The 13,837-nt window shown below is 41.1% G+C and overlaps 1 protein-coding gene across 1 annotated transcript in view; it reads left to right on the forward strand.

Annotated features, from left to right (window-relative positions):
- The window catches only part of FCRL5 (Fc receptor like 5), a 42,381-nt gene extending 29,741 nt beyond the window's left edge, over nucleotides 1-12,640 (forward strand). The window contains exons 11-17 of the mRNA XM_070045072.1: nucleotides 7,325-7,603; nucleotides 8,043-8,159; nucleotides 8,835-8,862; nucleotides 9,987-10,069; nucleotides 10,272-10,340; nucleotides 12,441-12,472; nucleotides 12,551-12,640. Of these exons, the coding sequence (XP_069901173.1) occupies nucleotides 7,325-7,603; nucleotides 8,043-8,159; nucleotides 8,835-8,862; nucleotides 9,987-10,069; nucleotides 10,272-10,340; nucleotides 12,441-12,472; nucleotides 12,551-12,640 (698 nt within the window). The remainder of the gene's footprint in view (nucleotides 1-7,324; nucleotides 7,604-8,042; nucleotides 8,160-8,834; nucleotides 8,863-9,986; nucleotides 10,070-10,271; nucleotides 10,341-12,440; nucleotides 12,473-12,550) is intronic.
- Nucleotides 12,641-13,837: the final 1,197 nt, after the last annotated feature.

Here is a 13,837-nt window from a genome sequence, read left to right on the forward strand (position 1 = left end):
ATCATGGTGTATGATCCTTTTAATGTGTTGTTTCATTCTGTTTGCTAATATTTTGTTAAGGATTTTTGCATCTATATGCATCAGTGGTATTGCTCTGTATTTTTCTTTTTTTGTACTATCTTCGTCTGGTTTTGGTGTCAGGGTGATGGTGGCCTCATAGAATGAGTTTGGGAGTGTTCCTTCCTCTGCAATATTTTGGAAGCGTTTGAGAAGGATGGGTGTTAGCTCTTCCCTAAATGTTTGATAGAATTCACCTGTGAAGCCATCTGGTCCTTGACTTTTGTTTGTTGGAAGATTTTTAATCACAGTTTCAATTTCATTACTTGTGACTAGCTTGTTCATATTTTCTATTTCCTCCTGGTTCAGTCTTGGAAGTTTATACCTTTCTAAGAATCTGTCCATTTCTTCCAGGTTGTTCATTTTATTGGCATAAAGTTGCTTGTAGTAATCTCTTAGGATGCTTTGTATTTCTGCAGTGTCTGTTGTAACCTCTGCTTTTTCATTTCTAATTTTATTGATTTGAGTCCTCTCCCTCTTTTTCTTGGTGAGTCTGTCTAATGGTTTATCAATTTTGTTTACCTTCTCAAAGAACCAGCTTTTAGTTTTATTGATCTTTGCAATTGTTTCCTTTGTTTCTATTTCATTTATTTCTGCTCTGATCTTTATGATTTCTTTCCTTCTGCTAACTTTGGGTTTTGTTTGTTCTTCTTTCTCCAGTTCCTTTAGGTATAAGGTTAGATTGTTTATTTGAGATTTTTCTTGTTTCTTGAGGTAGCCTTGTATAACTATAAACTTCCCTCTTAGAACTGCTTTTGCTGCATCCCATAGGTTTTGGATCATCGTGTATTCATTTCCATTTGTCTCTAGGTATTTTTTTATTTCCTCTTGGATTTCTTCAGTGATCTCTTCATTATTTAGTAATGTATTGTTTAGCCTCCATGTGTTTGTGGGGTTTTTTTGGTTTGTTTGTTTTTGTGTGTGTGTGTGTGTTTGTGTTTTTTAATGTTTTTTTCCCTGTAATTCATTTCTAATCTCATAGCATTGTGGTCAGAAAAGATGCCTGATATGAGTTCAATTCTCTTAAATTTATTGAGGCTTGATTTGTGACCCAAGATGTGATCTATCCTGGAGAATGTTCCATGCACACTTGAGAATAAAGTGTAATCGGCTCTTTGGGGATGGAATGTCCTATAAATATCAATTAACTCTATCTATTCTATTGTGTCATTTAACGCTTCTGTTTCCTTATTTATTTTCATTTTGGATGATCTGTCCATTGGTGTAAGTGGGGTCTTAAAGTCCCCCACTATTATTGTGTTACTGTCAATTTCCTATTTTAGAACTGTTAGCCATTGCCTTATGTATTGAGGTGCTCCTATGTTGGATGCATATATATTTATAATTGTTATATCTTCCTCTTCAATTGATCCCTTGCTCATTATGTAGTGTCTTTCCTTGTCTCTTGTAACATTCTTTATTTAAAGTGTATTTTATCCAATATGACTATTGCTACTGCAGCTTTCTTTTGATTTCCAATTGCATGGAATATATTTTTCCATCCCCTCACTTCCAGTCTGTATGTGTGCCTAGGTCTGAAGTGGGCCTCTTGTAGACAGCATATATATGGGTCTTGTTTTTGTATCCACTCAGTGAGCCTGTGTCTTTTGGTTGGAGCATTTACTCCATTCACGTTTAAGGTAATTATTGATATGTATGTTCCTATGACCATTTTCTTAATTGTTTTGGGTTTGTTTTTGTAGGTCCTTTTCTTCTCTTGTGTTTCCCACTTAGAGAAGTTCCTTTAGCATTTGTTGTAGAGCTGGTTTGGTGGTGTTGAATTCTCTTAGCTTTAGCTTGTCTGTAAAGCTTTTGATTTCTCCATCAAATCTGAATGAGATCCTTGCTGGGTAGAGTAATCTTGGTGGCAGGTTCTTCCCTTTCATCACTTTAAGTATATCATGCCACTCCCTTCTGGCTTGTAGAGTTTCTGCTGAGAAATCAGCTGTTAACCTTATGGGAGTTCCCTTGTATGTTATTTGTCATTTTTCCCTTGCTGCTTTCTTTGTCTTTAATTTTTGCCAATTTGATTACTGTGTGTCTTGGCGTGTTTCTCCTTGGGTTTATCCTGTATGGGACTCGTCGCGCTTCCTGGACTTGGATGGCTATTTCCTTTCCCATGTTAAGGAAGTCTTCAAGTATAATCTCCTCAAATATTTTCTCTGGTCCTTCCTCTCTCTCTTCTCCTTCTGGGACCGCTATAATGCAAATGTTGTTGCATTTAATGTTGTCCCAGAGGTCTCTTAGGCTGTCTTCATTTCTTTTCATTCTTTTTTCTTTATTCTGTTCCGCAGCAGTGAATTCCTCCATTGTGTCTTTCAGAACACTTATCCGTTTTTCTGCCTCAGTTATTCTGCTCTTGATTCCTCCTAGTGTAGTTTTCATTTCAGTTATTGTACTGTTCATCTCTGTTTGTTTGTTCTTTAATTCTTCTAGGTCTTTTTAAAACATGTCTTGCATCTTTTCCATCTTTGCCTCCATTGTTTTTCCGAGGCCCTGAATCATCTTCACTATCATTATTCTAAATTCTTTTTCTGGAAGGTTGCCTATCTCCGCTTCATTTAGTTGTTTTTCTGGGGCTTTAGCTTGTTCCTTCATCTGGTACATAGCCCTCTGCCTTTTCATCTTGTCTATCTTTCTGTGAATGTGTTTTTTGTTCCACAGGCTGCAGGATTGTAGTTCTTCTTGCTTCTGCTGTCTGCCCTTTCAAGAATGCAAGAGTTTTCTGTGCATTAATTTTGTATCCTGCTACTTTACCAAATTCATTGATTAGCTCTAGTAGTTTTTGGGTAACATCTTTAGGATTCTCTGTGTATAGTATCATGTCATCTGCAAACAGTGACAGCTTTACTTCTTCTTTTCCGGTATGGATTCCTTTTATTTCTTTTTCTCCTCTGATTGCTGTGGCTAAAACTTCCAAAACTATGTTGAATAATAATGGTGAGAGAGGACCACCTTCTCTTATTCCTGATCTTAGTGGAAATGGTTTCATTTTTTCACCATTGAGAATGACGTTGGCTGTGGGTTTGTCATATATGGCCTTTATTATGTTGAGGTAAGTTCCCTCTATGCCTACGTTCTGCAGGGTTTTATCATAAATGGGTGTTGAGTTTGTCAAAAGCTCTTTCTGCATCTATTGAGATGACCATATGGTTTTTCTCCTTCACTTTGTTAATATGGTGTATCACATTGATTGATTTGTATATATTGAGGAATCCTTGCATTCCTGGGATAAAACCCACGTGAGCATATTGTATGATCCTTTTAATGTGCTGTTGGATTCTGTTTGCTAGTATTTTGTTGAGGATTTTTGCATCTATGTTCATCAGTGATAGTGGCCTGTACTTTTCTTTCTTTGTGACATCTTTGTCTGGTTTTGGTATCAGGGTGATGGTGGCCTCGTAGAATGAGTTTGGGAGTGTTCCTCCCTCTGCTATATTTTGGAAGAGTTTGAGAAGGATAGGTATTAGCTCTTCTCTAAATGTTTGATAGAATTTGCCTGTGAAACCATCTGGCCCTGGGCTTTTGTTTTTAGGAAGATTTTTAATCACAGTCTCAATTTCAGTTCTCATGATTGGTCTGTTTATATTTTCTATTTCTTCCTGGTTCAGTCTTGGAAGGTTGTGTTTCTCTAAGAATTTGTCCATTTCTTTCAGGTTGTCCATTTTTTTTGGCATATAGTTGCTTGTAGTAATCTCTCATGATTCTTTGTATTTCTGATGTGTCAGTTGTTACTTTTCCTTTTTCATTTCTAATTCTATTGATTTGAGTCTTCTCCCTTTTTTTCTTGATGAGTCTGGCTAATGGTTTATCAATTTTGTTTATCTTCTCAAAGAACCACCTTTTAGTTTTATTGATATTTGCTATTGTTTCCTTCATTTCTTTTTCATTTATTTCTGATCTGATATTTATGATTTCTTTCTCTCTGCTAACTTGGTGAGGGTTTTTTGTTGTTGTTCTTCTTCTATCTCTAATTGCTTTAGGTGTAAGGTTAGGTTGTTTATTTGAGATGTTTCTTGTTTCTTGAGGTAGGATTGTACTGCTGTAAACTTCCGTCTTAGAACTGCTTTTGCTGCATCGCATAGATTTTGGGTCATCATGTTTTCATTGTCATTTGTTTCTAGGTATTTTTTAATTTCCTCTTGGATTTCTTCAGTGACCTCTTGGTTATTTAGTAGTGTATTGTTTATCCTCCGTGTGTTTGTGTTTTTTACAGATTTTTACCTGTAATTAATATCTAGACTCTTAGCATTGTGGTCTGAAAAGTTACTTGATGCAATTTCAATTACCTTAAATTTACCAAAGCTTGATTTGTGACCCAAGATATGATCTATCATGGAGAGTGTTCCATGAGCACTTGAGAAGAAAGTGTATTCTGTTGTTTTTGGGTGGAATGTCCTATAAATATCAATTAAGTCCATCTTGTTTAATGTATCATTTAAAGCTTGTGTTTCCTTATTTATTTTCATTTTGGATGATCTGTCCATTGGTGAAAGTGGGGTGTTAAAGTCCCCTACTACGATTGTGTTACTGTCATTTTCTCCTTTTATGGCTGTTAGCATTTGCCTAATGTATTGAGGTGCTCCTCTGTTGGGTGCATAAATATTTACAGTTGTTATATCTTCTCCTTGGATTGATCCATTGATCATTATGAGTATCCTTCTTTGTCTCTTGTAATAGTCTTTATTTGAAAGTCTATTTTGTCTGATATGAGAATTGCTAACCAGCTTTTTTTTGACTTCCATTTGCATGGAATATCTTTTTCCATCTCCTCACTTTCGGTCTGTATGTGTCCCTAGGTCTGAAGTGGGTCTCTTGTAGACAGCATATATGTGAGTCTTGTTTTTGTATCCATTCAGCCAGTCTATGTATTTTGGTGGGAGTATTTAATCCATTTACATTTAAGGTAGTTATCAATATGTATGTTCTTATTACCACTTTCTTAATTATTTTGGGTTTGTTTTGTAGGTCTTTTCCTTGTCTTCTGTTTCCTGTCTAGAGAAGTTCCTTTAGCATTTGTTGTAAAGCTGGTTTCGTGATGCTGAATTCTCTTAGCTTTTGCTTGTCTGTAAAGGTTTTAATTTCTCTGTCAAATCTGAATGAGATCCTTGCTGGGTAGAGTAATCTTGGTTGTAGGTTTTTCTCTTTCAACACTTAATATATGTCCTGCCCCTCCCTTCTGGCTTGCAGAGTTTCTGCTGAAAGATCAGCTGGTAACCTTATGGGGATGCCCTTGTATGTTATTTGTTGCTTTTCCCTTGCTGCCTTTAATATTTTTTCTCTGTGTTTAATTTTTGATAGTTTGATTAATATGTGTCTTGGCCTGTTTCTCCTTGGATTTATCCTGTATGGGACTCTATGCCCTTCCTGGACTGGATTGACTATTTCCTTTCCCATATTAGGGAAGTTTTCAACTATAATCTCTTCAAATATTTTCTCAGTTCCTTTTTTTGTCTCTTCTTCTCTGGGATCCCTATAATTTGAATGTTGGTGTGTTTAATGTTTGCCCAGTGGTCTCTGACACTGTCCTCAATTCTTTTCATTCTTTTTTCTTTATTCTGCTCTGTGGTAGTTATTTCTACCCTTTTATATTCCAGGTTATTTATCCATTCTTCTGCCTCAGTTATTCTGCTATTGATTCCTTCAAGAGAATTTTTAATTTCATTTATTTTGTTGGTCATCATTGTTTGTTTGCTCTTTAGTTCTTCTAGGTCCTTCTTAAATGTTTCTTCTATTTTCTCCATTCTATTTCCAAGATTTTGGATCATCTTTACACTCATTACTCTGAATTCTTTTTCAGGTAGACTGCCTATTTCTTCTTCATTTGTTTGGTCTGGTCATTTTTACCTTGCTCCTTCATCTGCTTTTTGTTTCTCTGTCTTCTCATTTTGCTTCACTTACTGTGTTTGGGGTCTCCTTTTCACAGGCTGCAGGTTCGTAGTTCCCGTTGCTTTTGGTGTCTGTCCTCAGTGGCTAAGGTTGGTTCAGTGGGTTGTGTAGGCTTCCTGGTGGAGGGAACTGGTGCCTGTGTCTTGGTCAGTGAGGCTGAATATTGTCTTTCTGATGGGCAAGACCGTGTCTGGTGGTTTTTTTCGTGTGTCTGTGACCTTATTTTGATTTTAGGCAGCCTCTCTGCTAATGGGTGGGGTTGTGTTCCTGTCTTGCGAGTTGTTTGGCATAGGGTGTCCAGCACTGTAGCTTGCTGGTCATTGAGTGGAGCTGGGTCTTAACATTGAGATGGTGCTCTCTGGGAGAGCATTTGCCATTTGTTATTACGTGAAGCTGGGAAGTCTCTTGTGGACCAATGTTGTGAACTCCGTTCTCCCACCTCAGAGGCATAGGACCTGACACCCGGATGGAGCACCAAAACCCTGTGAGCCACAATTTTGGGAAGTCTGAGGTCTTCTGCCAGCTTTCAGTAGGTGTTCTCTAGGAGTTGTTCCACATGTAGTTGTTTTTCTGATGTATTTGTGGGGAAGAAGGTGATCTCCATGTCTTACTCCTCCGCCATCTTGAAGGTCTCAGTCCTGTTGACTTTTTTTTTATTCAAAATATAAAATTTATTCAAAAGCAATACAATAACAGTTTCTATGAAGTATGAACTGTATATAATAAGTAAACACATCACAATACCAAACCTGTTGACTTTTTAATGATGGCCATTCTGACTGGTGTGAGGTGATACCTCACTGTAGTTTTGATTTGCATTTCTCTAATAATTAGCCATATTGAGCATCTTTTCACGTGTCTATTGGCCATTTTTTACATAACTTATGTTAGTAGCCCTAAAGAAAATAGTCTTAGAAGTAGATTTGCTGGGTCAAAGTTTATGTGCATTTTAAATTAGATATATATTTCCAAATCACCATTCAAGGAAGTGTCTCAAATTTGCATTCCCACTGAGAGAATATCAGGGTGCCTCTTAATCCACAACCCCATTAGTATTATCTGCCTTTTTAAGCTTTGCCAGTCTGATGGGTGTTTTTATTTTTATATACTTAACTAGTAACAAAGATAATATCTTTATATATTTATTGGCTATTTGAAGTTTTTAGTGATTCATACCCTTTTCACACTTTTCTGTTGGATATTTTTGTGCATTGAAAGCTATTTGTGGATTCAGGTCATTAACTTTGCCTGTCATATGTGTTTCAATATATTTTCCTTGATTGAGATATGACTTTTATTATTTGTTTATATTATTTTTTGTTCCTTTCTGAATATGTTAGAAGTAGGAACTTCTATTGACTTTTTGTTTTTTCCTCAGTTCCAGTGTCTCGCCCTATCCTCACCCTCAGGGCCCCCAGGGCCCAGGCTGTGGTGGGGGATGTGGTGGAGCTTCACTGTGAGGCCCAGAGAGGCTCTCCCCCAATCCTATACCAGTTTTATCACAAGAATGTCACCCTAGAGAGCAGCATGTCCCACTCTGGACAAGGAGTGTCCCTCAACCTCTCATTGACTGCAAATCATTCTGGAACCTACTCCTGTGAGGCCGACAATGGCCTGGGTCCCCAGTGCAGTGAGGCAGTGACACTTTCCATCACAGGTAAGTTTCCTATTCTCAGGCCACAGATGTGGCCAAAAGATTTCCTCCTAGGATACTCTGATAATCCTTGTGATGCCTGACCAGGACAGTGTTTCTCAGGGACATGTACACAAAGCTAGATGTTCTCCAAACTGTTATTTTCATTAAGTTTTTCTGAAGGCTTGTCATTTGGGTGGGAAAGGAGGCTAAAGAAGACCACCGAATTTAATACTCTTCAGCTAGCATCATCCATCCTGACCCTCAACCCTTGCATCAGCCACAGACATGAGCTTCCCCACCAAGAGAAGTTCCATCCCCTGTGCCACACTTGCACCTCATTAGCCTCAGGAGTCCTGGTCCCCTCAGTTCATCCTCTCTCCCAGGCATCAGCTCCAGGGATCAGGGCAGTTCAAGACCACAAGCCTCTCCATCTGGCTCATGCCTGGGGTCTCCCCCTCAGGGCTGACAGGGAGCAGAAGTGGCCCTGTTGCCACCGGTGTCACCGGGGGGCTGCTCAGCATGATGGGTCTTGCTGCCATAGCACTGTTGTTCTACTGCTGGCTCCCGAGAAAAGCAGGTGAGTAACTCCCTAGTTAACCTTTGCTTGAGTCCCTGTCCTTCCCATCTCCATTCCCTCAGGCCCATGCTGCCTTTGGAACCAACCGCAAGCTCTCAAAACCTCCTTTCTGCACAATTCCACAACTCCTACCTTCCTCTCTAGTTCCTCCAGAATTTGTCTTAATCAAATGCAAAGTTTCCAGAACAGCCCTATTGGGTGTAAGATGTCTTCACAAGATGTAGTTTATCTGACATGACAAATTACAGTGTCTTTCCCTCTCTACCCTTACAAGACCCCCAAGGAACGGAAGAGGAGACGAAAAACTCTGAGAAATAGGAGTGAGAACAGAAACCAAATATAATTTGATAACTTACTGATTTTGTAAATGTATGGTACTTTCATAGCCGATCAAGTCTATTTTCCCACATTCAGCTATTGACCATTGTTCTTCACAAACTCCACGTTAAAAGATTATGGATTGTGGGCTACCCTTTTGTATTATAACTATACCCATCTGGAATCCAGGATCAGTAGTTTTTGCCCAATCTGCCACCTCCCTTGGACATAACAAAGGAGGGTTCACATCTTAGAGACAGTGACTCCTGGAAGGTTCTAGGTGAGCCTCCTATGAGCTGTGCTCCTTGTGAAGTCTTCCTTCTCCTGGACTCAATGTCTCTCTGCTTTCCTTTGCAGGAAGAAAGCCTACATTTGACTCCTCCAGGTAAGACCTGCCTATATTGCCGTATGGTTAATGAAATGCCCACCAAGTGTGAAAATGGAATTAAATCTGGTTACTGCTGAGAGCACGGTCACTGCTTCATGTCACTGAGATGGGTTGTGCCAATTTCATGTTGCCACCTCCCTTGGGATATCTCAATTCCCAGGACCTTCTCACCCATCAGCTTAGCTAAATAGGCCTTTTTCTTGCAGCAAGTGTTAATTGCTTTTTATTTATTAACTTACATCCTTGGTCCAATGTGGCCTTGGTTGTTTGAGTGTTTGAGTGACACTATGACCACTGAATCCATCCGTTTCCTAAGATGGTCTTAGCTTAATCAGCCTGGAAAGCTCTGGTCATGGCCAACCCAACCTAACCAACATCTGTTGTGATGACAGCCAAGAAGATGGAGTCATGCAACTTGGCCACCCCGAGAGACCTCTCTGCTAACAGGAGGTGGTGCCTGTGAAGAAGGGGCTGCCATCTTGGATTCCAAAGGCTGACTTTAGGAGTCACACCACAGCTCACAAACTATCCCTGGGCAAGCTTATGGTAGCAGCATCCAAACCATCCTGAGTTCCTCTGAGCCTTTTTGTTTGTTTGTTTTTTTGGCCATGCTGCACAGTTGCAGGATCTTAGTTCCCCTACCAGGGATTGAACCTGAGCCCTTCTTAGTGAAAGCACCAAGTCCTAACCTCTGAACCACCAGGGAATTCCCATTTGAGCTTTTCTAATTATGGATTTCACTCAGATACTGATCTCTCTGGGAGTGTAGACCTTGGAGCCAGGTTTGAATCTTGGCTCTTCCCCTTTCTAGTTACATAGTCTTGAGCAAGTCATTTTACTTCTCAGAACCTCCATTTTTTCCATCTAAAAAATAGAGATAATAATAGAATCAACTTAATATTGTTATAGGCACTAGCACGGTGACATACAGGTGATCATAAAATCTGGATTAATATTATGATTTATAATATAATAGTCCATAACAATAGACCATTTGTTATATGCTCATCTACGTTTCCAGGCTTGGCAACTATCCTGTGGTAAAGACTCACTAACAGGGAATGATCCTTATAGTTACTTCATCAGGATTTCTGGGAAACATCAATGCTTCTATCTTACAGGAATCAGTCAGCTTCAGACCCACAAGAGCCCACCTACCACAATGTACCAAGCTGGATAGAACTACAACCAGTGTACAGCAATGGTGAGGACAGAGGACCCTCCATTTGGGCAGGGACCCCAGGGTTGGTCCAAGAAGTGGTGGGAGAAGAAATGAGGAAGGGACAGTACAGAGGCCCAGAGGGCTCTGCCCCCTCCAGAGAACAAACTCTATCTGGGGGAGGAGGAAGTAGCAAGACAAGGGGCAAGAACCTTAGAGTCCTCTCAAACTTCAACTTCTCTCCAAGTAAATCCTAACAGAGGAGACGTGGTGTACTCGGAAGTCCGGACCGTGAAGGTGGAGAACAAACAGGCAGGTAAGACCCAAGGACCCTTGATTTTGGCGGTCTATTGCTATGTGTGGCTCAGTCTCCACCCCTTCAGTGGGTCTGGGCCAACCAGACACAGAACTGCCCCTCAGGCTGGGTCACTGGGCTTCTTAATTTGTGCCCACCTACTCTGTTGCGATTAACCCAAGCTCACCATGCAGAGCTGCTTTCTCCATTCTCCATGGATGGCCTCAGCATCACTTGAGTAACAAAGTCATCACCCTGGGCAGTCAGCTCCTCAGAGCTTCAGTGTCCCATCTGTGAAATGAGACAGGACTGTCTATCATTCCTTACCTACTTGTACCTGTTTTCTACTGCTGCTGTGGCAAATGACCATGAGGGTTTAAACAATACAAGTTTATTATCTTACTGTGCTGTAAGTCAGAAGTCTAACACAGGTCGCACTGGGCTAAAATCAGTGTCGGCAGAGGTCCTTTCTGGAAGCTCCAGGGGAGAATGCATTCCCTTGCCTTTTCCAGCTTCTAAAGGACACTCTTTTCCTTTCTGGGGCTCATGGCCCCATCCCATCCCCTTCAAAGCCAGCAAGTGGCACCTCTCTAACCATTTCTTCCATAATCAGTGCTCCCTTTGACCACAACTAGAAAAAGTTCTCAGATTTTAAAATTCTCCTTAAAATTCCACCTGGATAATCTAAAATAATCTCACCATTTGAAGGTCCTTAATCTTAATCACATCTGCAAAATCCCTTTCTCCATCTTAGGTCACATATTCACAGGTTGCAGGTATCAGGACATGGACATCTTTGTGGGAGACATTATTCTGCTTATCACAGTCTCTCATAGGGTTATTGTGAGAATCAAACGAGGAAGTAGATGTGGAGATGCTATTACAGCAGCAGAGTTTAAGCAGCTTTTATAATGAGTATATGCAGGTTGTCTGTCTGTGTCATTAGTCCTCACTCATGGTAGATGGTCAGCCGTGAAGAATCCCAGCCTGGTTTCGTCCTGCTCAGAGCAGGAAAGGGAAAGCCTTTGGGGCTATTCTAACTTTGTTCTGTAAAAAGTGCCATGTGATTTTTAGCCATTCTGCTTCCTTCTCTGGTTTTTTGATTCTTCTTGTATAAAATTAAAAGAACTCTATTTTGTTCCATTCTTGGTTCAGTGGCCCACCTCTAAAACGTATGAACTCATTCACACTTACAATCCCCTTTGAAGTGTGTTGTTGTTACCCCATTTCACAGATGAGAAAACAGAGGCAGAGAGACCTTAAATGACCAGCCTGAATTCACAGAGCTAACAAATGACAGAAGAGTCTGTCTCTAGAGTCCAAGCCTTAGGCCAAGCTCTGCTTCTCAGGGCAGTTCCAGGGACCCTTGAGGCTCATTCCAAGCCAAAAAGAAAGCCTTGCTTGATGAATGCCATATTTCATTACAGCTTTAAGACAATATAATAATAATAACAACTTCTATTATCATATCAACATGTATTGAGCAGTTCCTATGTGACTGGTACCGTTCTGAGTACTGTAAATAAATACATTTTAAAATATATATATATATATGCCATAAATATGTACACACACACATATATTTAAAGTTTGTTTGTTTATAGCCCTCAGAAGTGTACCTGCACATTGGAACTGCTCAGCACATAACAGATGTTAGAAATCAAACACACACACACATAACCCTATAGGTAGGTATTATTATTCCCAACATACAGATGAGACACCCGAGGCAGGAGATACTGAGTGACTTGCCCAAGGCCACAGAGGTGGCACGGCTGACCTGGGGCTCAGTCTGGGGTGGTCTGGATCAGAAGTCTGCTCTGAACCACTGCACTGCCTCTGCTCCAGGCCAGGCTGCTTCTCCATAATATACACTATGAATCTATGATCAAAGCATGAACAAGATAAAAAGTAGATTTCTTTCTTTTGAGAGTCCCTGGGGAGCTCAGCATGAGGAACAAAGAGTGGAGTGATACTGAGAGAGTTGGTCGAAGCTGTGAGGTTGAGGTTCTTAGGAAAGGTTCAGTGTAGCCACATGGAGATGGCTGCGGCTGGGCTGATGGCACAGATGCAAAGAGAGAGTTCTGAGTTCACAGATGAATGCTTCTTTTCTTTCCACAGCAGCCTCTGACCCAGAGCTTCTCAAGAACACGGTGAGTCCCGTGACCTGTGTACTCTCCCACCTAGGGCCTGCTGGCCTCTGGCCCTCACCTATGTGCTCCTTCCCCCAGGATTCCTGCGTCATCTACTCCCAGGTGAAGGGGGCTTACACCGCAGCCCCTAAGCCCCAGCTCTTGGCTGCATCCCCTCCTCAAAGATGAGTCCACGCAGCTCCCGACTGCTGTCTCAGCCTCTGCACCCAAAACCACCCTTGGGGGAGAAGGGACATCAAAGCAGGAAGATTTAAACCTTGGGTCCTAGACCCAAGGCCACACCCAGCAACCTGTGCATCAAGTGCCCACACCCTAGTGTGAACAGAACACAGGGCCCCGCAGGACTCCCGCCTATTTCCAAAGTGACAGCCCTGGCCCAGTGGTCTTTTTCTTAATGACATGTGCTCCCAACCCAGGGCCCATGATGTTGCCTGGCTTCCTTAATGAACTTCAGCTTTGGTCACTATTCCGAGTCCTACTCCCATACACATCCCCACCATTCCTCCATGAGGACTGCCCCTAAAATCTGCCACGGATAACCTGCTTTCAGTGGGTGCTTTTCTCAGCTGCAGTCAGTCTGGTAAGGCTACAGTGGGCTCTGCCCAATGGGAGAGCACACACCGCTGGAGACATGGACACTGCGCTCGTCATGGACCTCCCCATGATGGGACTGCATTCCACACTCCCCCTGTCTGTCTGAAACTCTAAGCTCAGAATCTGACACCAGGATAACTCCTCTCCTGCCCATGTGCCAATATCTACCTGCCCAAGTAAGTGGACTTCACACCTTAGGTCCTAGATCCTTCCCTTCCTGCCAGAAGTAACCCAGGACAGTCAAGGCCAGGAGGACCAGAGATGCAGATAGAATACATATTGAAATATAGGAGGTGCTCTATCACTATTTGATTGATTGAATGAATGAATAAATGAAGAAGATATTATGGGTCATTATGGTGTATTCCTACCCTCAAACTGGCATCTGATCCAGTGTGCTCCCTAGTAAATCCAAGAAGTACTCTTTTCTCTTCCCTGAGTAGGAAATAAACTAAGAGAAGGAGTTTGAGTGAGGAAAGCTGTGTTCAGAAAGCAGGAAGCCTTCTCAAACTTTAAAGTGCTTATGTAAGGAGGGTGGGAGGGAGACGCAAGAGGGAGGGGATATGGGGATATAGGTATACATATAGCTGATTCACTTTGTTATACAGCAGAAACTAACACAATATTGTAAAGCAATTATACTCCAATGAAGATGTTAAAAAAATAATAAAATAAAATAAAGTGCTTATGGGTCACCTGGAGATCTTGTTAAAATTCAGATTCTTATTCATTGAGTCTGGGTGGAGGCTGAGATCCTGCATCTATAATAAG

This window comes from Globicephala melas, chromosome 1 (assembly GCF_963455315.2).
Source record: "Globicephala melas chromosome 1, mGloMel1.2, whole genome shotgun sequence".
NCBI lineage: Eukaryota > Metazoa > Chordata > Mammalia > Artiodactyla > Delphinidae > Globicephala > Globicephala melas.